Source organism: Kogia breviceps, chromosome 12 (assembly GCF_026419965.1).
Source record: "Kogia breviceps isolate mKogBre1 chromosome 12, mKogBre1 haplotype 1, whole genome shotgun sequence".
NCBI lineage: Eukaryota > Metazoa > Chordata > Mammalia > Artiodactyla > Physeteridae > Kogia > Kogia breviceps.
Window position 1 is genome coordinate 44,353,744 of NC_081321.1, and position 27,107 is coordinate 44,380,850.

A 27,107-nucleotide genomic window follows, 5' to 3' on the forward strand; every position below is an offset into this window, starting at 1 on the left:
ATTACCTGAAGGATTAATCTCTGTATCCCCCCAGCACTTTAACACTGTCTGTAAACACAGGTCCTGAATGACTGACATAAGGAAGTACTGAAATATAAAGCAGTTCTATGCTATGACAAATACGCAGAAGCTGGAAGGAATAAAAAGTGCCAAAATGCGGAAGCTCAAAGATTTAGAGGAGGACAACACATTTAGTTTTATTTCAATCAAATCACAACACTTTCTTTTCCAACTGTTGCAAAGTGCATCTACAATTTTGTTACAGATCCACTTTTAAAAGGTTTTCTGTGACATTACAGCAAGTCTCTTTTTTTTTCCCAAACAGAGGAATATTCCCAAATTCTTCCTCAAGCAAAAATAAAAACTCCATTCCAGTAAATGGCAATACATGAAATTACAGTAAACCAGACACTTGAAAGGATAGCCAAGAAGTCTTCCAACAGTTTATTAGAAAGAATGTAGACATTAAAAAAACTCCCCACTGTCATGAACATAAATTGAGGTTTTCAGCCCAGGTACAAGCTGAATAAAAAAAAAATAATAATAAAATAAAAAATCCAATAGTGTATTAACATTTTTTTCACTCATTTGCCATACTGACAGTGCAAATACAAATTTGGTCTAAATGTACAGACTCAAGCAACAATGTACAGCCTTTCTTCGTCCTCCATGCTAAGAGATGTAAAAGTTTAAGGGTCAAACAATACCAAATGTACAGGCTTCAAAACCATCTAAGTTAGGGCATTCACTAGTTTTAGCTAAGATACATCTGGAACACTGACAAGTGATCACTTACGTACAATAATGTGAAGTAAATTTTTTGAAAAATAAAACTTTAGTGGAACAATCCTGAAGGATATACCAGAGGAACAACATGTTACCAGTTTAAAGTATCAACCAATTTGTTTCAGCCACTTTGAGTCCATGTTCTAAAATCTAAAATTTACTTTCCCTAAGCCGAAAGCTTCCGATCATGTCAGTATCTATGTTATGAAATAAAGGAGACTTAGGTGAAATGTTTTTAATTTATCACAACTGCTTTATCAATTGCCTAGGACCTCAACAGCATCATGGAAATCTGGGAAATGTTCATGCATAATGTTATTGCCTTAGCTGACTTAAAATTGCCCCATACAATGGTACATATCAACCCTTAGTGAAGCCTTTAAAAAACAAACAGGTTGAAAAATGGGTTAAAGGAGGCAAATACAGAATCTGCCTTTAGAGCTATCAACTTAGGAATTCTCTCAATTATGAAATCTTGCAGAAGTTATTTTTCTTTCTCAAAATCCAGCGATGACAACATTCCTTACTCCAGATCTGGCATTTCTGAAAGGATTTTTGAAAGATTAGTATAAATTACAAGGGAATAACCTAACAACTTCAAAGTTTTACAATAGGAAAAAGCAGCCACCAAGAGTTAGTTTCCTAGAAAATTGTCTTTTTAAAAAAATTTGAATCTCAAATCATTCAAATTTCTGCTTTAGCTATTCTTTAGAGGCCATAAAGAAATAATCATGTATCTTCCAAGAATTTTAAACAGGTTAACTTCTCTATTTTGAGAGTTTGGTCTCTGATGTGAAATATCACTGTGTACATACTTTTTACAAAGATACTTACTTTCATCATCACTGTCTTGTGAATCCTGCAGAAAGGAAAATTTAAAAATTACCAAGTTGATCAAACATTCCTCTGCTAACTGACAGTTTGTGCCTTAAAAAGCTGAAGCACTGTACTTTTGACTAAGGTAGCAGATATATCAATCTTTGGTTAGATATAATCTTTGGTTTGGTGGTTTTATCAATCTTTGAACTTATCAATGGACTTAAGAACAGGTTTACTTAAGACAAACAGACATACAGCTGAGGATCTATCTTCCTGTAAGATATATGCCTTTTCATGGGAATTGAGCCCACCCTTTAAATCCCTTCCTATCAACCAGACTGAATCCTGGTATGAAATGGTTTCTCTTCTCTCTTGGCATTCAATGGAAGAGGAAAATGGCTCAATATGAAGACCACTGGAATGACAGAAGACAATGAACTCTAATTCTAGATGATGAATTGTCTAAGTATCTTCCAAACTACACTGAACAACTTTCTTAAAGATGTTAACAGGATGCCAGGTGGGGAAATGTTGAGAAGAGTGGTCTAGTATATCCTTATAGACTCACAACATCCGTTTACTATATACATCTCTCTGACCAATCCTGCTGTTAAAACCTGTTCAACTTTGTCAAAATAATCCCTAAACTGTTAACTGAGTAAGGCATATGTCTCAAAAAAAGGAGCAATCTTGAATCTACATAAAACAACCTGAAAATACATTGTTTCTTAGTATTTAAGTAAACATAGAAAAGAAATTATAGACTTACATCATCTGCTCCATCTACTTCTGGTAAATCTACATCCTCATCACCACCCATGTTGTTCATCATCTATTTGAAGTGTAAAAATTAGTTTTAAAAATGATGTTAAATTAAGCCCTAAGTATTAGGTTGCACACTCCAGAATAAACCTTAAGTATGTCATAGATTTCCACCAATTTAAAAAACGAGAAAGAAAAAAAAAAAAAATCAAACTATATATTAGGTACCTTCCTTTCTGGAAAAGGTAGATTATAGGTAATTACATAAAATCCTGAAACCTTGTAGGAAGTTAAGAGTAAGTTCTCATTGAAGAAAAATTATTAAAATCCATCCAACAAGATATATATGTATAATGTAGAAATTAAACACCACATCACCTCTGGTGGCTAAGAATGAGTTTATTTGTACTGAAAAGTTGTAAGTTTTGTATCTTCAACTAAGTGGCAATGTGTATTATGGTATTCTCATTGTAGTTTTAAAATATTGTGAAGAACCAATAAATAATTTAAAATAAAGTCCTCTGGGCTGATTAGCTTGCATAAAAGGCCTGAATACTGAATCCAAGGCTAAACACCAGTAACTAAGTAACAAACAGAAAATAAACATAAACCTTCAAAGAAAAGATACACACTGTGGAAAACACCCTTATATATTTATAATAAACTGGGACCAAAAGAGCATGCTTATACATCTGATCATAAAGCAAGCAGTATATTATTTAAAGAGGAACAAATAAGCAGACTAAATAATTAATATGAGATGGGGACTTCAAAAATACATGCTTACCTGACTTCAGAGTTAGAAGGGGCCTTAAAATGATACCTACTCAAATCTCTCAGTATAAAAATTCTGGGCATCAACTCTCAAATAATATGAGCAAGTAGTAAAGCGTTTTGCTACATCTGAAAGCACTAAATACTGGTTAATTTGAGCAGGAAAAATGCTCAAAAGGTGCCAAGCACAACACTAGGTACGGAGATGCAATGGCAATAGACACAGAACTGAATACATCTGAGAGCTACTTAGGAGATTAAAACAAAATACAGACAGCAAAGACAGCAGTTAATGTTATACTGGATAGAGAGAATCAGTGAAAGAGAACATCGTTAAGAAGTTATGACTTGCACAGCTGGGTAAATGGTGGCATCAATTACTACAGGTAAGGAGTAGCATAGTTTAGGAGAATCACATGAATACCATTATCTCCCTTCTCTGTTTTGAAATCAAGGCGTCAGAGCCATGTGAGGAGAGATGTTAAATAAGCAGTTGCATACATGAAGCTGGGCACTTAACTCCTTTAAACTCTTTATTGTCAAAGAAGAAACATAAAAGTATAGTCAAGATTTCAAATCACAATGAGAATATCTTCAACTTACAATCTAACGTTTTCTTTTCTGATCAGCTTTACGGCAACACATTTACTAAGGTCTAGTCTACCTAAGAGAATCTCAATGATTTTTTTCCCTTTGGCCATGGCAATATGTATTTCAGTGACATCCTGGAAAAACAGGCTTACTTAAAATCCTTTCCCTGATTTTGGAATTAAAATATCCCTACACACAACTCATTGTACACATCTCATCATGATTCTTGTGTTTAAAGGTTTATATTCCTATTACATGGCTCCAAAATGCAAGCCAATTACTACATTCATGGTCCTTAAAAAGAAAAATCTGTTCCAATGCTGGAATAAAAACTAATTGTGCTGCATTGATTGTACGGTTTATTTTTTGTTGTTATACATGAACTTTAGAACTTAACACTAATTTTTAAAAATTCATAAAAGAAGGTTAAATGACCACTGTTAAAATTTTATTTGGTTTTCTGCAGAACAGTCTTGAAAGTAAAATAATGCATGTCCTAAATATCACTATGTCTTTAAAACCAAATTAAACTGACTACACAGAAATACACTAGGAAGGAGGTGGAAGAATGCATTTAAAAGAACTTACCTCAGAGAAACGATCAAAATTAGACATGTCTTCATCTGAATCATCTTCCCAGTCTTTCCAATTATTGAAGTCCACACTAAGCCAATTAAGCTACAGATCAATACAAATATCATCCTATGATTAGGTTATCTTATAGTCTTTTAGTGTATACCTAAAGACTACATTTTTTGAGCTGTGGGTTCATACTCACTAGGTGAGGCATGGAATCAGTACACACACACAAAAAAACTAGAAAAATGTAATAATGGCAAATATAGTTTCATGAAGCTGCTTTCACAGTTTTCGAAAACAAATCTACTTTGGGGACTTCCCTGGTGGTGCATTGGTTAAGATTAAGAATCCGCCTGCCACTGCAGGGGACACATGTTCGAGCCATGGCCCGGAAAGATCCCACCTGTCGCAGAGCAACTAAGCCCATGTGCCACAACTACTGAAGGCTGCAAGCTCCAGGGACCGTGAGCCACAACTACTGAGCCCACATGCCACAATTATTGAAGCTGGCGGGCCTAGAGCCCATGCTCCCCGACAAGAGAAGCCACCGCAACAAGATGCCCGTGCACTGCAATGAAGACCCAACGCAGCCAAAAACACCAAAGAAACCTACTTTTTAAAACAAAAATTCACTGGTAGGAACTATTCAAATTCAGATACTTAATTTATTATTTTTAAAATGTCACCATGATATGCTCCGATGCAGCATCTGAGTAACTTATACTTCTAAGCAAAGTGTGCCTCTTGAATGCAGAAGAGTCTGCATCTATTAGTGACTATCTTATTCTGACCACGCCTGGTATTAAGTTAAAGCTAATAAACCTCAAAGTAGAGAAAAACATATAGAACACAAGGCCTTAATGTTAATAGTACCTAGCTATGAAACAAAAACACTATACTCCTTGTACCAATTTTTTTTTTTTAATGTAAGTTTCAGGTGTATAACATTAACTCAACATCCGTATACAACTACAAAGTGATCACCCTCCAAGTCCACTTACCGTCTATCACTATACAATTGACTCCTTGTACCCCCGTTACCGACCCCTCCAACCCTTTCCCTACTGGTAACCATCAATCTGTTCTCTGTATCTGTGAGTTTTCATTTTGTTATGCTTTTTAAAATTAGGTTTGTCTTTTTCCTTCTGACTCATTTTACTTAGCTTATTACCCTCATGGTCCATCCATGTTGCTGCAAATGGCAAGATTTCTTTCTTTTTTAATAGCTGAGTAGTAATCCACTGAATACACACACACCACAGTTTATCCAATCATCCATCAATGGATACTTTGGTTGCTTCCATGTTTTGGTTACTGTAAATAATGCTGCAATGAACACACGGGTGGCATACATCCTTTCCAATTAGTGTTTTCATATTCTTCAAATAAATACCCAGAAGTGGAATAGCTGGATCATATGGTAGTTATACCCCTAATTTTTTGAGAAATCTCCATAGTGGCTGCACCAATTTATAATCCCAACAACAGTGTACAAGAGCTCCCTTTTCTCTGTATCTTCTTCAGCATTTGTTATTTCTATTTTTCATATTAGCCATTCTAACAGCACATGATTATCTCATTGTGGTTTTTGTTTCTTGTTTTTTTAAATTTATTTATTTATTTTTGGCTGTGTGGGGTCTTCATTGCTGCATGAGGGCTTTCTCTAGTTGTGGCGAGTGGGGGCTATTCTTTGTTGTGGTGCACAGGCTTCTCATTGCAGTGACTTCTCTTGTTGTGGAGTACAGGCTCTAGGCATGTGGGCTTCAGTAGCTGTGGCACGTGGGCTCAGCAGTTGTGGCTCACGGACTCTAGAGCACAGGCTCATTAGTTATGGTGCACAGGTTTAGTTGCTCTGAGGCATGTGGGATCTTCCTGGACCAGGGCTCGAACCCATGTCTCCTGAATTGGCAGGCAGATTCTTAACCACTGTGCCACCAGGGAAGTCCCTCACTGTGATTTTGATTGGCGTTTCTCTGATAATTAGTAATGAACTTGGGCCATGGCAGTGAAAGCCTGGAATCCTGACCACTAGGGCCACCAGGCAACTGCTCTGCCCATTTTTTAATCAGGTTTTTGATGTTGAGTTGTGTGAGTTATTCATATATTTTGGATATTAACCTCTTATCAGATACATGACTTATAAATATATTTTCCCATTAAGTAGGCTGTCTTTTCATTTTGTTGACGATTTCCTTTGCTGGGCAGATACTTTTAGTCTGATGTCAATGTATCTTTAATTACTTAAAAATACCAAACTTTCAAAAAAAGAAAAAGGAACCTACCTTTGCCCTTTCTTTTGTTAACCTTGGCCATGACTGGCCAGATTCTCCTTTTCGTAAACAACATAAAATTGATCTGTCCGTTCTTTTATGCTTCGAATCCTAAAAACAAAAATAAGCGCTATCACACCACTTATCTCTCTGGTATTACTACAGGACACAAAGTAGCTGGTTATTTGTCATTTCTCCTAATTTCTTTCCCTACACTTTCTCTAAACCCTGAAACAACCCCTAGACTACTGAAGATTTCATAAGCTATCCAATTGCAAAAAACATTTTTCCTCCCCTGCACAAGGTGAATAGAATAAAACCTTAAAAAAATTAACTAAATATGGTACAATCATAGAACATACTTCGATGTATCTATGCTTAAATAAGACAAGGCTTAAGAATACTGTCCTTACATCAACTACACAATTTAATTTTTAAAAGATTTAAAAAAAAAATTTTAAAAAGTATTGCCCTGAGTCCAAACAATAACAAGAACAAAAGGAGTATCCAGAAAAGTAGTTACAAGATGGAAAATAATGCAAAATATATACTTATTAGCCTCTGAACTGTTAAGAGTTAGTGCTTATCTCTAAAATGAGTACTTAAAAGTATGTCCATTTCCTTACAATTTAAATTGGGATTAAAGCATCAAGACTACTTACATTTGGATCAATACAGTGAAAAAGATCAATTTCATTTAAATGTTTAAAATTATCACTTCCTCCAAGACAACTGTACCAAAAAAGAAAAAGGGAAAAAAATGAGTCTCTTCAAAGAGGTAAAGATTAGTGGTATCCTCAATGAAAACACGAAACAATCAAGCCAAAGTTATTCAAGCACCTGAAACAAGCCTTTTACCCAATGATGTAAAATGGTAATTTACCTGAATGTAAGTTTGGATTTTTCAAAATTTACATTAACATCTTTACTGTCTTCAACACAAAATTCAATGAAGACATAGTCCCTTCGATCGTACCACTTTGCAGAAGCAGGCTGCCTACAAAAAGATAAAATTAGACAAAGTTAAGCAGAAATTCACTATTTACATAACCTCCGAAGCTTAGCATGTAAGTAACATACTTCTGTTCCTCCATCAGAGCACTGATTATTTTGAGGCAGTTTATTGCAATTTCAAATATGAACTACATCTTTTTCCCTAACAGCTGCAGTACAAGTTAAAACACAATAATAGGGGCTTCCCTGGTGGCGCAGTGGTTGAGTCTGCCTGCCGATGCAGGGGACATGGGTTCATGCCCTGGTCCGGGAGGATCCTACATGCCGCGTAGCAGCTGGGCCTGTGAGCCATGGCCGCTGGGCCTGCGCGTCCGGAGCCTGTGCTCCGCAATGGGAGAGGCTACAACAGTGAGAGGCCCGCGTACCGCAAAAAAACAAACAAACAAAAAAACACGCAATGATAGGGACTCCCCTGCTGGCACAGTGGTTAAGAATCCTCCTGCCAATGCTGGGGACACCAGTTTGATCCCTGGTCCGGGAAGATCCCACATGTTGTGGAGCAACTAAGCCCGTGCTCCACAACTACTGAGCCTGGGTGCCACAGCTACTGAAGCCTGCGCACGTAGAGCCCATGCTCCGCAACAAGAGAAGGTATGGCAATGAGGAGCCTATGCACCGACGAAGACCCAGCACAGCCAAAAATAAACTAAACAAACTAAACAAAATGCAATGATACAAATTTCATCATAGAAAGGATTTTAAAAATGAAACAAAATGCTCACTGGAGTTAACCATTTAGGTAGCCCTGTCAAAATTTGTGCTACTCCTTTACAGCCCTGCTCTTAAGAATTCAACTTCACAGAATTTTAAAAACCAGAACTAGGGGACTTCCCTGGTGGCGCAGTGGTTAAGACTCCATGCTCCCAGTGCAGGGGCCCCGGGTTCCATCCCTGGTCATGGAACTAGATCCCACATGCATGCCACAACTAAGGAGCCCGCCTGCTGCAACTAAGGTCAGGAAACTAGATCCCACATGCATGCCACAACTAAGGAACCCACCTGCCGCAACTAAGACCCAGTGCAACTAAAATAAATAAATGCATATATATTTTTTAAAAATAAAAATAAAAATCTGAACTAATCCATTGTCAACTCATATACAGTATTCAACATTTCTACTTACAATGTTAGGAACTGTGGGGGGAATTTTTTTTTAAGTATGAGAAATGACAGTATTTGTCCTCAAAAAAAGTTCTCATTTGGACTGTCCTGGCAGTCCAGTGGTTAAGACTCCAAGCTTCCACTACAAGGGGCAGGGGTTCAATCCCTAACTGGGGAACTAAGATCCCGCATGCTGTGCGGCACAGCCAAAAAGAAAAAAGAAAGTTCTCATTTGCAGCTGACTATATAAACCAAAGCAACTTTCTTCCCCCCTGCGCAAAAAAATTTCCCTTACAAACCCTTATGATTCTAAATAATGACATTAGATGAAAAATTAAACTTTATAGTCCCATCTGTTAATCTGTATCTGTATCCAATATATACTTATACTAGAAACAACTTGGAATATTTGCTTTTTCCTTATTATTCACCAACTCCTGTCCCTTGCAAAAGACTCCTGACTTCTTCACTGTTAGCTGCCTAAAGCTCTACTCATCCATTAAAATTATGTTTTAGAATATAGCTAAAAATCTAGTAGAAGAAAATACAGTCAAATGTGGTTAATTAACAGGCAATAAAGATTATATGCGGTAAATACTTTGAAAAATTTCCTTTGTCATCTTTAAAACAAGTTACTTAGATAAGTATTTACATATGCATAAAAATTCCAAGAATTCACACGCACACAAATGAACAGCATTTGCCTCTAAAGAAGGAACCAGAAAGATGAGACAAAGTAGAGCCACCTCATTCTCAACTGTTTCAATTATTTTTTAAAAAATAAGCATGCGCCACTTTGATAATCTAAAAATCAAAGTTACAGGAATTCTTTGTATTTTTTGAAACTTTTCTGTAAACCTAAAACTTCAAAATAAAATTTAAAACCAATTAGTTATTATATGTTCAAACACTACTCATAAATCAACTCAACTTAAAGGAACTGTTTTGCTTCCAACCTCTGAACTTCCCAACCCTGAGGAGTAGCAGTTTAAAGTTCTAAAGTTACAGCCAACTTCTCATCAACATTTTCACACAACTGTTAAACTTGACTAGTCATACTCTACTCCAAAACACTGATATCAGATCTGAAATTAAAAATTACAGATGGCAATTTCCAAAGTCTAAATACCAACAAATCAGCAAGGATAAAAGCTATTTTTTTCAGGCATCTACTGGCAGATTAAAAGGGGGGTGGGGGGCAGGGCTTCCCTGGTGGCGCAGTGGTTGAGAGTCCGCCTGACGATGCAGGGGATACGGGTTCGTGCCCCGGTCTGGGAAGATCCCACGTGCCGCGGAGCGGCTGGGCCCGTGGGCCATGGCCGCTGAGCCTGCGCATCCGGAGCCTTTGCCCCGCAAGGGGAGAGGCCACGGCAGTGAGAGGCCCGCATACCACAAAAACCACAAAAAAAAAAAAAAAAAAAAAAAAAAAAAAAAAAAAAAAGGGGGGTGGGGGGACGCATGTAAATGCCTGTGAAAAAGACATCTAACCAAAATTCCGTATTAATAGAGCTAATAAACAATTTAGGAGTTTTATGATTAGGTCCCAATAGGCCATACATTATTTCTAGCTTACTTTCTTGCCAAAACAGTATTCTCAGTATGTGGTAACATGTTTGGGTCTTTTCCCAAAGCTTGTGGGAGCTTAGTTCCCCAACCAAGGAACGAACCCAGGCCCTCAGCAATGAAAGCGCAGAGTCCTAACCCCTGGACCGCCATGAAATTCCCCCATGTTTGGTTTTTAACTGAAAATATTTGCTAACTTAATAGATACTTAAAACTTTAAATGACCAAATTCATAGATTTTCAACTTGAAGTAACCAGACAGTCTTATCTTTAAAAAGCACTAATAATAACAATCTGGGGCAATGAACAGCCCCAGTGTCAAAATACAACTTATTTCCAACAAAAAGAAATAAGTCCCTATAGAGAAATGGTTGACCCCAGCTCCAAGGTGGGAAATATAAATGAACTTGGGACATCTCATTGTGCAAATCAAGCTATTAAAAACAATGGTATCAGGGACTTCCCTGGTGGTCCAGTGGTTAAGACTCCACACTTCCAATGCAGGGGGCCCGGGTTTGATCCCTGGTTGGGGAACTAAGATCCCACAGGCCACAGAGTGTGGCCAAAAAGTAAAAACATCATAAAAATAAAAACAATTATGTCGGGATTTCCCTGGTGGCACAGTGGTTAAGAATCCTCCTGCCAATGCAGGGGACACGGGTTCGATCCCTGGTCCGGAAAGATCCCACATGCCACAGAACAACTAAGCGCATGTACCACAATTACTGAGCCTGCACGGCCTAGGGCCCGCGTGCCGCTGCTACTGAGCCCACATGCCTAGAGCCCATGCTCCACAACAGCAGAAGTCACCGCAATGAGAAGCCCATGCACCACAACGAAGAGTAGCCCCAGCTCACCGTGACTAGAGAAAGCCGCCGCAGCAACAAAGACCCAACACAGCCAAAAAAACAAAAAAACGAGATCAGTCAAAACAGAAGGAAACAATTAGTCTCTCTCTCCTTGGCCAAGGACAATTTGAAAGGATGACTGCAAACTGATCCAAATACACAAAATATAAATACTCCAGTTTATATTGATTAAAGAAATGTAAAACAGGGCTTCCCTGGTGGCGCAGTGGTTGAGAGTCCGCCTGCCAATGCAGGGGACACAGGTTCGTGCCCCGGTCCAGCAAGATCCCACATGCCGCGGAGCCGCTGAGCCTGTGAGCCATGGCCACTGAGCCTGTGCATCCAGAGCCTGCGCTCCGCAACGGGAGAGGCCACAACAGTGTAAAACAAACTACCCACAATTCTAGATCACAAGATGCTACAGCTCCAATTCTTTACAAAAAGGCAATTAAAGAGAAAGAATAGGCATTTATCCTTCTTTCCCTTTATAAATCTTTATTCATGATACTCAAATAGGGCCAGTTCATGAAGAAAACTTCTTTACAGAATTCCAGCTTTGTGTGGAATAAAACGTGAGGAGGAAAAAAAAAAAAATCACCATTTTGCAAACTTTAAGCCGATTTGGCAGTGTTCATCAATGAATGGGACCATTAACAATGATTAGATGAACAGCAGATAAAGAACTTATGATCTTAGCATCACTAAAAGTGGGACAAGGCATTCACCTCTGGATTTGATCAACATGATATATTCCACAGTAAACTTAATTCCACTCTATAGGAAATATGAGGAAAAGAAACAAGTTAAATGATATCACAAGAAGTGAAAAATTCTGAATACTGTTTCTAAATCAATGGCAGAAAAGAGGGGGAACTGCTCTAGGTTAAGAGACCTAAGAGTTATCAAACAAGTGCAATTTGTAAATCTGGTATGCATCTTGATTCAAACAAACTAAACATAAAAAAGATTACTGAAACCGTGGGGACCTAGATATGGACAGAATATTAGATAATGTGAAAACTGTTAGTTTTGTTAGGTGTGAAAGGCACTGTTTTATGGAAAACAAATGTCCATTCAAGATTAAAAGGGAAGTACATGGGGTCTGCTTTAAAATAACTAAGGAAGAAGGGAGAGATAAAGCAGTGTGGCAAAGGCCTGTTGAATCTGGTGGATAGGTAGATGGGGATTTATTACATTCATAATACTTAAAAAAATATATTTTTTTCATAATACTTTAAAAAAAATGATATTAAATGGTTTCAGCATGGAATGCTTTCTTCCTTTAGAGCAACCCAGTCTAACTGTGAAATTGTGTTATTTAAAAATTTAAAAAGACTCCGTGCTCCCAATGCAGGGAGCCCGGGTTCGATCCCTGGTCAGGGAACTAGATCCCACATGCCGCAACTAAAGATCTGGTGCAGCCAAATAAATAAATATTTTTTTAAAAAATCCACTGGGCAGAAGAGGAGGGGAGTAGATAAAATAAGAATGACGCTGTACTGATAATGGTTGTGACTGAATAATGGGTACATGAGGAATTCATTGCAGTAATCTACCTTTCCTGTTTGAACAAAAAAGGTAATAAAGCTGAAAACAATTACCCTGATTTTTTTCAAATTAATTTTTATTGGAGTACAGTTGACTTACAATGTTGAATTAACCTGATTATAGTAAGCAGATTCTTCTCTCAATGTTTACAAATGGCTATTTCAATAAACTGGTAAAAATGCTTTTCTAGCCGAATTTAACAACATAATCGGAAAATACTTACTGTTTACCTTGTTAAAGTCAAGTTAAACATTAAGAACCTTTAGTAGGGCTTCCCTGGTGGTGCAGTGGTTAAGAATCCACCTGTCAATGCAGGGGACAAGGTTCAAGCCCTGGTCCGGGAGGATCCCACACGCTGCGGAGCAACTAAACCCATGCGCCACAACTGAGCCTGCGCTCTAGCCCGTGAGCCACAACTACTGAGCCCACATGCCACAACTACTGAAGCCCACGTGCCTAGAGCCCACGCTCCGCAACCAGAGAAGCCACCGCAATGAGAAGCCCACGCACCACAACAAAGAGTAGCCGCTGCTCACTGCAACCAGAAAAAAGCTCGCACGCAGCAAAGAAGACCCAATGCAGCCAAAAGTAAAATAAATTAAATATTTTTTTTTAAAAAAGAACCTATAGTAATGGAGAAGGAGCACATTAATGGCTATCTGGTATATAAGCTCTTTAGTTTCTGTTCATATCAAGGACATTGGAACCAGGAGAGAATCTTTCCTTTCCTTGAATTCACATTAAGTAATCTAGATTTATATCATTGTTATGGCCTGAAATCACATCCTAAATTCGTATGTTGAAGTCCTAAACCACCAGTACCACAGGATGTGACTGTATTTGTAGAGAGGACCTTTAAAAAAGTAAGGTAAACTGAGGTCTTAGGGTGGGCTATAATCCAACATTACTGGTGTCCTCATAAGAGATTAGGACAGTTACACGCACACATTAGCAACCTAAATGTCCACTGACTTTCTGCCCGTGGACACCGCCAAGTAAGCACCACTGACATCTCCTCCCTCCACTGCAGTCAAGCCTAAGTCAGAGTTACCCAAAAAGCCCCAACAGCTGCGGAAGCTCTTCACTGGAGGTTTGAGCTTTGAAACAACCAATGAGAGTCTGAGGAGCCATTCTGAGCAGTGGGGAACGCTCACAGATTGTGTGGTAATGAGGGATCCAAATACCAAGTGCTCCAGAGGCTTCAGGTTTGTCACATATGCCACTGTGGAGGAGGTGGATACAGCCATGAATGCAAGGCCACACAAGGTGGATGGAAGAGTGGTGGAACCAAAGAGGGCCGTCTCAAGATTCTCAAAGACCTGGTGCCCACTTAACTGTGAAAAAGATTTTTGTTGCTGGCATTAAAGAAGACAATGAAGAACATCACCTAAGAGATTATTTTGAACAGTATGGGAAAATTGAAGTGATTGAAAATCATGACTGACCAAGGCAGTGGTAAAAAGAGAGGCTTTGCTTTTGTAAGCTTTGATGACCATGACTCCGCAGACAAGACTGTCATTCAGAAATACCACACCGTGAATGGCCACAACCGCGAAGTAAGGAAAGCCCTATCTAAGCAAGAGATGGCTAGTACTTCATCCAGTCAAAGAGGTCGAAGTGGTTCTAGAAACTTTGGTTGTGGTCGTGGAGGTGGTTTTGGTGGGAATGACAACTTTGGTTGTGGAGAAAACTTCAGTGGTCGAGGTGGCTTTGGTGGCAGCCATGGTAGCGGTGGATATGGTAGCAGTGGGGAAGGCTATATGGATTTGGTAATGATGGAAGCAATTTTGGAGGTGGTGGAAGCTACAATGATTTTGGAAATTACAACAATCAATCTTCAGATTTGGGCCAATGAAAAGGAGGAAACTTTGGAGGCAGAAGTTCTGGCCCCTATGGTGGTGGAGGCTAATACTTTGCCAAACCACGAAAGCAAGGTGGCTATGGTGGTTCCAGCAGCAGCAGTAGCTATGGCAGTGGCAGGTTTTAATTACTGCCAGGAAACAAAGCTCAGCAGGAGAGGAGAGCCAGAGAAGTGACAGGGAAGCTACGGGTTACAACAGATTTGTGAACTCAGCCAAGCACAGTTGTGGCAGGGCCTAGCTGCTACAAAGAAGACATGTTTTAGACAATATTCATGTGTATGGGCAAAAAAACTTGAGGACTGTATTTGTGACTACCTGTATAACAAGTTATTTTAGTTTCTGTTCTGTGGAAAGTGTAAAGCATTCCAACAAAGGGTTTTAATGTAGATTTCTTTTTTTTTGCACCCATGCTGTTGATTGCTAAATGTAATAGTCTGGTCATGATGCTGAATAAATGTGTCTTTTTAAAAAAAAGTGCTGTGTAAAGTTAGTCTACTCTGAACCATTTTGGTAAACTACCCTAACAGTGTGAAGTTAGAGTTCTTTCAGGGTGATGCCAGGTTCCATTCAAAATTTATTTACAACCTGCTTTGCCTTCAGAAACCTCGGTGTAGTTGAACTGACAGTTACTGCGTTGTGACCTGGAGTTCACCACGAAAAGGGTCACCCAAGCAAAGTCATGGAGTTTTTTGGTTACTAATATGATTGTTGGCACATCCAATGCAATACATCTAAATTGAATTATGGTACCAGATAAAGGTATAGATGGGAATGAAGCTTGTGTATCATCCATTATCATGTGTATTCAATAAATGATTTAATACCCTCTTGGGGAAAAAAAAAGTCCATCAACAGGAATGGATAAAGATATGGTACATATATACAATGAAATATTACTCAGCCATAAAAAGGAACGAAATGCTATTTGCAGAGATGTGGATGGACCTACAGACTGTCATACAGAATCAAGTCAAAAAGAGAAAAATATCATACAATATCCCTTATATGTGGAATCTCGAAAAACGGTACGGATGAACTTATTTGCAAAGCAGAAATAGAGTCACAGATGTAGTAAACAAACTTATGGTTACCAAGAGGGGAAGAGGAGATGGGATGAATTGGGAGACTGAGATTGACATATATACGCTACTATGTATAAAATAGGTAACAAATGAGAACCTACTGTACAGCACACAAAACTCTACTCAATGTTCCGTGGTGACCTAAATAAGAAAGAAATCTGAAAGAGTGGATATACTATATACACGTATAACTGATTCAATCTGCTGTAGAGCAGAAACTAACACGTTGTACAGCAACTATACTCCAATAAAAATTAATTTAAAAAATAAATTAGGGCTTCCCTGGTGGCGCGGTGGTTGAGGGCCCACCTGCCAATGCAGGGGACATGGCGGGTTCGTGCCCCGGTCCAGGAGGATCCCACATGCCCCGGAGCGGCTGGGCCCGTAAGCCATGGCCGCTGAGCCTGCGCGTCCGGAGCAACGGGAGAGGCCACAACAGTGAGAGGCCCGCGTGCCGGGGGGGGAAAAAAATTAATTAAAAAGAGAGAGATTAGGACAGTTACAGAGGGAAGACCCTGTGAAGAAGACAGAAGCCGGCCATCTGTAAGCCAAGGAGAGAGGCCTCAGAAGCAACCAACCCTTCTGACACCTCAATCTTGGACTAACACCCTCCAGAATTGTGAGGAAATAAATTTATACTGTTTAAATCACACAGACTCTGGTACTTTGCTATGGTGGCACTAGCTAACTATTAAACTCATTTACCAGACAATAAAAACAAAATTAAATGATCCTAACCTGGAGCCAAAAATGGTTTTTATATCTTTAAAGTTGTAAAAACAAAAATGTGAGACAGATATTTGTGGCCTGTAAAGCCTAGTATTTACCAAGTGCCCCTGATCTAAACCGTCTGAAAATACAAGGGGGGGAAATCCTACACTTAACCTAAACAGTAATAAACACATATATTCACTCATTTGAAATGAAAACCAAGTGTTTATGAAATCACAACACTCTTTTCTCCTATTAACCCAGAGAAAGGGTGATTTTAAACTCTAGCTCCTAAACTATGTTGGATTCGTGTCTAGTCTTATACAAACACTGGCAAAATCCCAAACTACTGTTCAAGTCTGTTAATTCATTTTAATAGTAACATACCTATAAATGCAAAAACTTTTTCACCTCTGCATACATTATGTGAATAAGCCACTACTTATGACAAAATAATACCCCAAATCTCCAAAGTTGGACATTCCAAGTTCTTCTGACAAGTTCTTCCAAGCTCAACGTTAGGGCTATGCCAATTCAAGCAACTAAAATTTGCATAGCCTAAAATTCTCCTCTGTAGTTTTGACTAAAATTTCTTAGTTCGTCTTAAAATTACAGAGTGGAAAACACATTTGTTCCCAAATACCATTTTTAATATACTAGAATTTCGTGTATTTTAACTCTAATTTGTAGAAAATTACAAGCACCTCTCCCTTTAAAAAAATGGATGCACCACGGACTTCCCTGTTGGTCCAGCAGTTAAGACTCCGTACTTCCACTGCAGGTGGCACGGGTTTGATCCCTCGGTCGAGGGAAGTTCCACATGCTGGTGAGGCATGCACCTCCACCACCCCCAAGAAAGGATGCACCAGTGCAATGACCTTAATGCATGCCTTCCAAATTCATACAGTGAAATCCTAATGCTCTACGGGATGACATTCGAAGGTGGGACCTCTGAGAGGTGCTTACTACTAGGTCATGAGGTTAGAACCCTCATATATTACAGTCATGCCTTAGGGGCTTCCCTGGTGGTGCAATGGTTAAGAATCCGCCTGTCAATGCAGGGGACACGGACTCGAGCCCTGGTCCAGGAAGATCCCATATGCCGTGGAACTAAGCCCACGTGCCACAACTACTGAGCCCACGTGCCACAACTACTAAAGCCCGCATGCCTAGAGCCCATGCTCTGCAAGAAGAGAAGCCATCGCACTGCAACAAAGAGTAGCCCCTGCTCGCTGCAACTAGAAAAAGCCCACGCACAGCAACAAAGACCCAACGCAGCCAAAAGAAATAAATTTATTAAAAAAATAGTCATGCCTTATATATGAAGAGGCTCCAGAGAGGCCCCTAGCCCTTTCACTGCTCCAGAGGGGCCCCTTGCCCCTTCCACTATGAGGACACAGCAAGAAGCTATGAACCAGAAAGTGGGCCCCTTCACCAGAAGGTGACCATATTGGTGCCTAAATCTTGAACTTCCAGACTGCAGAATAGTAGACAATAAGTTTCTGCTGTTGATGAACTACCCAGTCTGTGGTATTCTGTTACAGCAACCCAGACTAAACCAGCAGAGCTACATGGAAAAAATTTGCTAAAGAACATTTCTAGGTTATTGCAATTCTTCTGATAGTTTACTATGTGCAGGACAGATTAAATTATTAAAAGACAATTAGGGGGCTTCCTTGGTGGCGCAGTGGTTGAGAATCCGCCTGCCGATGCAGGGGACACAGGTTCGTGCCCCGGTCTGGGAAGATCCCACATGCCGCGGAGCGGCTAGGCCCGTGAGCCATGGCCGCTGAGCCTGCGCGTCCAGAGCCTGTGCTCCGCAACGGGAGAGGCCACAACAGTGAGAGGCCCGCGTACCACACACACACACACAAAAAGACAATTAGGACACATCAAGCCTTTTATGAACTGGTAGGACAAACATAACTCCAGGTAAGTTCATAAAGCTTACGGTTGAAAACCAAGGTCACAGATGTGCCTGGAGACCATGGAAAACAGTTTATTCTGTATCTGGATAGTTTAAAAAAAAAACATTAATTATAGCTATCATAGCTTTAGAAGTTTGAATATCTTGAGAGAGAAAAAATTCTGTATCTAATAGAATTCTACAGCATATGACTTGTCTCTATAACCAATACTACCATCAAAGCTCCAACATCTTTATTTTCTCTGTCTCTCAGAATTTCCAATGTTCAGAAGTTTTTGTAAGGGGAATTCCCCTGGTGGTCCAGGGGTTAAGACTCTGCGCTTCCACTGCAGGGGGCGAGAGCTGGATCCCTGGTCGGGGAACTAAGATCCCCACATGCTGCAGAGCACAGCCCATCAATCAATCAATACAAGTTTCTGTAAGCAGGTACTCTGGACCATTATACAGCAAACGTGAAAAATCGTGAGGTCTGCGTGCCACAACTACTGAAGCCTGCATGCCACAACTACTGAAGCCCACGCACCTAGAGCCCATGCTCTGCAACAAGAAAAGCCACTGCAACGAGAAGCCCCCGCACTGCAGTGAAGAGTAGCCCCTGCTCCCGCAACTAGAGAAAGCCCGTGGGCAGCAACAAAGACCCAATGCAGCCAAAAATGAATAAATAAATTTATAGTAAAACTTTAAAAAAATTTGTGAGCTCTGTGAGAATTTAGTGAAAAAAAATTTTTTTACTATTCAAGTGAGAGGCCTACAAATCTTAGTTCATACCATAATAATTCAAATAATTCAAATTTGGCTTCCTGAAATGTAGCTCAACCTCATGGGATATGTATATATTACATGCTCGTCCCATAGAATCACACAGTATTCCATATCATTTTGGTGTTTTCCCCCCAGAAATCATTAAGAACTGTCATGGGACTGTTCAAATTAGTTTTTTTATAAAAAAAAGTTTTTAACATACACAAATGGGACATATGATCAATATCTGAATACTTACTCTGAATCATTGAAAAAAATTAGAATACTATTATTTGGTCAATAAACATTAGGCTCTTCAACATATACAGACAGGGAATTCCCTGGTGGCTCAGTGGTTAATAATCTGCCTGCCAATGCAGTGGACGGGTTCGATCCCTGGTCCGGGAAGATCCCACATGCCGTGGAGAAACTAAGCCCGTGTGCTGCAACTACTGAGCCTGTGAGCCACAACTACTGAAGCCCGCATGCCTAGAGCCCGTGCTCCGCAACAAGAGAAGCCACTGCAATGAGAAGCCCGTGCCCTGCAACGAAGAGTAACCCCCACTTGCCGCAATCAGAGAAAGCCCGCGCATAGCACCGAAGACCCAACGCAGCCAAAAATAAATAAATTTTTTTAAAAACCCCAGAAAACAGACAAATATACAGCGGAAAATAGCAATAACGACCTTTTAATAAAAATGCTCTACTTTTGGGACTTCCCTGGTGGTCCAGTGGTTAAGACTCCACACTCCCAATGCAGGGGACACGGGTTCAATCCCTGGTCGGGGAACTAAGGTCCTGCATGCTGCACAGCGCAGCCAAAAAACTAAACACAAAAAATGTTCCACTTCTGTAAAAATATTTAAGACTGCAAAATGTGATACAAGGATGTACTAAATGACAATCTTTATGATAAAAGAATTTGTGTGTGTGTGTGTGTGTGTGTTACGCGGGCCTCTCACACTGTTGTGGCCTCTCCTGTTGCGGAGTACAGGCTCCGGACGCGCAGGCTCAGCGGCCATGGCTCACAGGCCCAGCTGCTCCACGACATATGGGATCTTCCCAGACCGGGGCACGAACCCGTGTCCCCTGCATCGGCAGGCGGACTCTCAACCACTGTGCCACCAGGGAAGCCCAAGAAATATTTTTACATCTATAAGTTTTATCTTCAACTAATGGCCTGATACAGAAATTAATCAAGCAAAAAGTGTAAGTATTAGTTTTTGATTGGAAGGCCAATTTCTTTAGATTTTAAAAAAATTGGAGGGGGAAGAGGAAGAAAGGTAGAATCTCTTAAAGGAGAATTTATGGCAATCATCCAGTTAATTAAGAGAAAAAAATCAGTCTGACCAAATCATAACTAATAAACTAAATATTCCCAAAATAAACATTCTCAAAATCACGGGCTCACAAACAAGTCAAATGTACTTTGAGGGTATATACTGATTTGGTGGTCCTTCTTTTCCAGATTTCCCAAAATACAGCAAAGCCTCAATTAATAGAATCTAAAGTTATAAACGACTCTCACCAACTTTATCTTTCACCTACTGACCACCAAACTACTCGCCCAATCTGCATGAGATAGGGACTTCCCTTGTGGTCCAGTGGTTAAGACTCTGCGCTTCCAATGCAGGGGACATGGGTTCGATTGGTGGTTGGGGAACTAAGATCCCACGTGGTGTGGAGTGCGGCCAAAAAAAGAAAAAAAAAGCCAATCTATACTGAGATATAGCTGAATTTGACTGAAGATGCGATACAGCAGAGTAAAGGACCAACTGTAAAAGATCCCAGTTAGTTCCAAACATCACTGTCAAGCACCTCATATAGCCAAGTCTTATAGCTGAAAGAGATTTAAAGCCTAAATATTATTCAATAAACAAATATTTATTAACCATGATACTGGGAATTGTTCCGGAAATACAGCTGTCAGCAAAACAGATAAAAACCTCTGCCTTTAAGAAGCTCACATTCAAGTTAGATGAAATTTAGCCCAAAATTCTTCTTCTAAGAAACATGGGGGTAGAGGGATCAGATCCATTACTAGCTATGGTTTACCTTGCTTAAAGTATAAATAACTGATACACTCTGATACATTACATCATAATCTATAACCTCACATACTTCACTCAGAAGTAATTAATGATAATCCCCATATAAGTTTTTTTTTTTTTTTTTTTTGTGGTACGCGGGCCTCTCACTGTCGTGGCCTCTCCCGTTGCGGGGCACAGGCTCCGGACGCGCAGGCCCAGCGGCCATGGCTCACGGGCCCAGCCGCTCCGCGGCACGTGGGATCTTCCCGGACCGGGGCACGAACCCGTGTCCCCTGCATCGGCAGGCGGATTCTCAACCACTGCGCCACCAGGGAAGCCCTTTTTTTTTTTTTTTTTTTTTTTTTTTAAGTTTATCTTTAATGGAACATGATGTTTGCCTGAATTAAAACAGCACTTTGAATTCTAAGATAAAACAATAGTAATCAGAAGACTGGCTTTTTACTAGAACTTGATAATGGAGAAAGTATCCTCTATAAACTAAACATTTCTGGTAAATGGAAAGCTTCTTAAAAACTAGATTCACTCATCTTCTATGTATCCCAGAATATTTTTAAACATCAAGAAGGGTTACAGGGCTTCCCTGGTGGCGCAGTGGTTGAGAATCCGCCTGCCGATGTAGGGGACGCGGGTTCGTGCCCCGGTCTGGGAAGATCCCACATGCCGCGGAGCGGCTGGGCCCGTGAGCCATGGCCGCTGAGCCTGCGCTCCACAATGGGAGAGGCCACAACAGTGAGAGGCCCGCGTACCACAAAAAAAAAAAAAGAAGGGTTACAGGGACTTCCCTGGTGGCACAGTGGTTGGGAGTCCATCTGCCAGTGCAGGGGAAAGGGGTTCGATCCCCAGTCCAGGAGGATCCCACATGCCGCGGAGCAGCTGGGCCCACGCACCACAACTACTGAGCCTATGCACCACAACTACTGAAGCCCGAGCGCCACAACTAGTGAGCCCACGTGCTGCAACTACTGAAGCCCATGTGCCTAGAGCCCATGCTCCACAAGAGAAGCCCACGCATCGCAAGGAAGAGTAGCCCCTGCTCACTGCAACTAGGGAAAGCCTGCGCACAGCGATGAAGACCCAACGCAGCCAAGAAAAAAAAAAGGGGGTAGGAAGAAAACAAACTCATTATAACCAAGGGGAAAAAAAATGTTTAAAAGATGTTACAAAGTTCAGAATAACTGATATTTTAAAACCAAGTCTATCAACTGGTCTATTATTTTTGCAAAAGAGAATCGAGAAACTGGTAAATCTATTTCAGTTTGTACTAAGTGAGGAATGATATGGAAACATGAAAATTCTGCTAAAAAAAAAAAAAAAAGCAGTTCTAGTTTCACAGACTGAGCAATTTTTCCTTGTTAAGTATTATCAAAAGCCCTGACTGTAAACATCTAAAACCAAACTCTCTCACACATATTCTTTGCTCAGAGAAACCCCGATATACTTCTCATAGTTTCAGATCTTCTGTATGCCAATTGTACTACTATGTAAAACTTCCTGGAAAGTTAATCTGAATATACATGCAAGTCCAATGATCCCCAAATTACATGCCAAGGTGCATCAAGGCACTATGGAAGAATTTACAGGGCTGCCACAGGATATTTCAAATTTAAGAGAAATTCAGTGATACTCAACTTCAGTCAAGACACTAAGTGGTTCAGTTTCAACAGCAGACTGCACTGTATCCCTCTCCACTAAGTTTCATCTTTGCAAAGCTGGATTTTTGGCAGTTACGATTTTTTTTAAAAAAAAGACCCACAAAAAAATCAACAGGGAACAGGAATTGAGATGGAAGTATCCAATCTGATTTCAAGGTATAACAAGTTATACAGTTCCCCAAAGGCAGACATCTTTCATTAGTAACTGCGGTTATACAAGAAACTACGTTTTTCTTTCAATTTATGTGTTAGCTTTCCATAAAGCTAACAGGCTATAAGGACGAAATACTTAAGTTGTTTGGACCCAACTAACTAATAAACAGAACTTCTAGGTTACTCCTTTGGGCATAGCAGCACCATTAAAAAACCAACCAACTGACAAATAAAAAAATATAAAATAGTAACAACAAAAATACTACTAAAACACCAAGGGGTGAACCAAGAAAGTTTGTGAACCTTTGTGCTACTTCCTTTTTTTGGTAATTCCCACTCTAAAATATAAAGGTGTGGGACTTCCCTGGTGGTCCAGTAAAGACTCCACACTCACAATGCAGGGGGCCCGGGTTCCATTCCTGGTCCAGGAACTAGATCCCACATGGATGCTGCAACTAAGTTTGCATGCCACAACTAAGGAGCCTGCCTGCCACAACTAAGACAGAACACAACCAAATAAATAAATAAATAAATATTTCAGGGGAAAAAAGAAAAACTGAATTACAGGCATGGTTATTTATTGGAAATAAAAGGACCACCTGGAAAATTATTCTCCCTTTTTGTAAAGTGGAAAAAATAAGTCTTTGTGAGAAATTCTGGGTTCCAATCCTATTTGGGATAGTTGTTTATACTAATCAGCAGTGCTGTGAATTGATATTTGAAGAACTAAATCCTGTAATGTAATAAAATTAAAAGTTAAAAAACTACCTCTGTGGCTTAGATCCTTTCAGTACACAAAGATAACTAAGCATGCTGAGTTGGAAAGAGCCCTGATATAAACACTTTTCAGCTACACGAGAAGATCAACCAAGGCATAGAAAATCCACAACAGCACATTTTATTTGGTTTTGGAGTATAACACGGGTGAGGGCATATTACTCAAGGTAAGATTTAAAGTAATTGGCATCTCGCTGGAAAACCAAAAGTTCTACGGTGTCCTGTGGAAGTCAGCCTCAATTTAAAATCTATCCCTAACCTACACAGTAAATAATAAAGTTCACTAAAGCACACTTTGTATTTCTGTAGTAAAATACACTAGATGCAGCAATTCTTAATAACTCCGATAAAATATGATGTTTCACAGCTAGACTGATTCTAAACAGTTTATTACCAAGGTATTTTTTCCTGAAAAGCAATCATCACTAACCACCTATGACTCTAAAATGATACAGCTTCTAGAAGATCTTAAAACTGAGAAAATACAATTAAACAGGAGAATCTTAACAATACATACTGATCTGCCTCAAGTGATTTGTCGCTTCGTTTCTACTGCCTACCAGTTAAAGTCTAACTAAGCACAGAAAAAAAGAAAAACCAGTTGCTAGGTTACAGTGGTTAGGAAATCAACACTGAACAAAAGCCATCATCAGTTACTCTTCCTTAACTTATAGAAATTAACCATATGATGTATGGTCACTATTACCATTTGTTTTGGAGGTTAAAGACAGATGATTTTATTTTGGGGACTCAATCCTACAAAGCTGAACGATGGCAAAGCTAAGATTTTAACCAAGGCTAGCAATGGTCACAGTATGTTTCTGGACAATTTATTAATTTAACTACAAGACAATGGAAAGAATGATTTCAAACCGCTCAAAACTAAATAAAACGTTTTACTTCGTATCTCTTGTTAATACGTCCAACTTAAAACCTAGAACCAACTACAATAGCTTAAAAAAAAAAAAAAAAAGTAAAGTAGCACCCCCTGCAGGGAATTTGCAGGTCTTAAATGGAGGAGAAAGAGGCCCTAAAACTCCCAGCCTCCTCCAAGGTAGGTGAGAGATTGAGAGCTTTTATACAAACTACTAGACAAAACTTTAAAAACTTGATTAGAAAAAATTTATCTAGGAAACGACGACTGAAGAGCAATCAAATGATTAAAAAACAGACCTTAAAACCCTTGAGATGTCCAGCGTAAATTTGTCTCTCTCTACAGCTAAAAAAAATGTCTACAGCACACATCAACAAAATGAACGATCAGCCAGATTCTTCCTAGGACTCATTAAAAGTCTTTTCCAACTCACATAACTGACTCATAATATTCATCTTATAAATTCAGTCATTAATAAGATCCCCTAAAGAATTTGCAAGATGGCTTATACTAAATACCTTAAAGACAATGAAATTTATCTGGTCCCTTCAAAACACTCATTTTGAAAATAGCATTCTTCTGACAGACTGCTTTTTGGAATACTGCTACACTTTTCGTCCGAGTTTTTAATCTATTTACATAACTTAATATTTCTTACCTATAACTATTTCATGTGACCTTCGAAAGTGTTTCTATCTCAAACCATATTAAACTTACTATTTCTTCACGAAAAAATTTGCTTGGCTACATTAATCTATTAAAAGTTGGTAATGCCTTATCTGAGGATTAATTTTCTCCTCACAGATGTTTTAAGACTGACAATCCTGCTACATTATTTGGAATAGATGTCAAAGAGAAAAAGCACAAGCTATTTTTCACAGATTAAAATCTTCTATTACATACCACTTTTGGGGGTGGGGGAATCCTTCCAAAATTCTAATATGTCACTTTACAATAATACATGCATTCTTCTCAAGGCTTCTTTTCCATCAAGTGACTGTAGAGTTTTCTTTACTTATCTATTTAGACATCTAACTGAATACACTCACAGCAAAGGTCATTATTTTATTAAGTAAACCCTTGCAAGTGCATTACTTTTTACAGGAATAAAAAATGTTCCCCTCAATTGCTCTCCATACATAACTTTTAGGGAGCGATTAGAACCAAAAAACTACTAAACCGGCAGTTCTCGTATCTGAAAAGCTAAAGCTTTCCCTGAGAAAAATCTAAAGGCTGAAAGTGGCGATTCCAAGATTTCTCATTCGGTTAAAATCATCAAGGTTTTCCTGTACCATAAAGCTTCTAAACAATCTGTAGTCACTTTACGTAAAGAAAATTAAGCTAAGGCAACAAAAAGGTGACGACATACCTGTTTCATCCTTAAGCTAAGATAGGACGATGAAACCTCACCTGAAGTTTAATAAAGAACACTGAAAATGTCCACAAATATCTTTCGACTCCAACACGTGCAGAACACCCTCCTGCTCAATGGTAATTCCTTGCTACCAGGGACACAGCTGAGTTTTGGCAACTTTCACTCCCTCAGCGAGACTGGAGTTACGAGGAAGACTGCAAAGACCATACTCAAGAAATCACGACACCCGAGAGAAAAGTTAAGTTGCGGCGACGGTATGGCCTCCCTCCAGTCGCCTAGCAGTACTTGTCGCTCGCGGCGCACGGCCGCGTGGTGCTCTACGAGCACCAGCAGCCTTGTGGTAGCACCCACCGCAGGTGCACTTGGCCCCGGGCCTGGTCGCAGCATCACAGAGCGACAGGAGCAGACCACCCCAAGAGCGGAGCGGTAGCCCACGAGGGTCCACGCCTCCAGGGCTCCCAGACGGCGAAAAGCTCACGGGAGACTAAGGCCTACGACTAAGTTACGGAGAGTTAGGAGCAGCCGGCACTGCCTAAGGGGGAAGGTGGGATTTCCGGCACGGGGAAGCCGAGGGCTGGTTTAGAGGTGGGGGAAGAGAACATCGGAGGAAATATGTCCTCCACCCGCCAACGGTAATCGCAACAATGATACTGAACCTCCCACCCCCAGGCAAGAACGATTTCCACCGAGGGGGAAAAGCCGAGGGAGCCTAAAGCGGGGGAGGGGAAGGGACGGCTTCCCGGCAGCCCCCCGCGCGGCCTCGGCCTCCCTCACGGGCGACCTTCCCTCGGCAGGGTGTCGCACTCACATCGTGAACGGGGCAGGGGGACGGGCGAACGGGTGGCGGGCGTCTCCGGCGGCAGCTCCTGGGCAAACGACTCCTCTCCGGTGGAGACTCCGGCGTCTTCTCCCCGGTAGCGGCCTCTTCTCGCTTCCCTCAAGCGACGGCGGCGGCGGCGGGCTCGACCTGGCTCCCCAGAATGCACCGCGCGGGGAGAGCGACTCCTCCGGTCGGGGAGAAGAGGAAAGTGTAGGAAAAGGGGCGCGAGGACGGAGAACGAACGTGCGTGCGTGCGAGCGAGGGGTGGTGAGGCCGGGCGGCGGCTGGTGACGCAGCAAAACGCCCGGGCCTTGCCGCCGCGCGTGCGCACTCTTTGTTTTCGGACTCTTGCGCGGCTTTCTAGAGATATCTACGGAAAGGGCGGGGCCTCCCAGCTCCTTCGCGATCCTTCCTAGCGCTGGCCCCG

The 27,107-nt window shown here is 40.4% G+C and overlaps 1 protein-coding gene and 1 pseudogene across 1 annotated transcript; one reads left to right on the top strand and one right to left on the bottom strand.

The window, feature by feature from the left end:
• Positions 1-171: 171 nt before the first annotated feature.
• PTGES3 (prostaglandin E synthase 3) lies at positions 172-27,107 on the bottom strand. Its single transcript, XM_059080510.2, has 8 exons — positions 26,669-27,107; positions 7,465-7,578; positions 7,244-7,313; positions 6,594-6,692; positions 4,321-4,410; positions 2,375-2,437; positions 1,621-1,645; positions 172-1,329 (listed from the first exon to the last, which is right to left on the bottom strand). Coding segments are annotated over exons 1-8 (483 nt in total). The 5' UTR covers positions 26,671-27,107; the 3' UTR covers positions 172-1,309.
• On the top strand, positions 13,741-14,821 carry LOC131766346 (heterogeneous nuclear ribonucleoprotein A1-like; annotated as a pseudogene).

Excerpts from the sequence above, each read along its gene's own strand:
- PTGES3 (XM_059080510.2), bottom strand. Across the intron at positions 6,693-7,243 it reads TTCACTGTATTGATCCAAAT|GATTCGAAGCATAAAAGAAC; the intron begins GTAAGTAGTCTT and ends TTTTGTTTTTAG. Across the intron at positions 2,438-4,320 it reads ATTTTGATCGTTTCTCTGAG|ATGATGAACAACATGGGTGG; the intron begins GTAAGTTCTTTT and ends CACTTCAAATAG.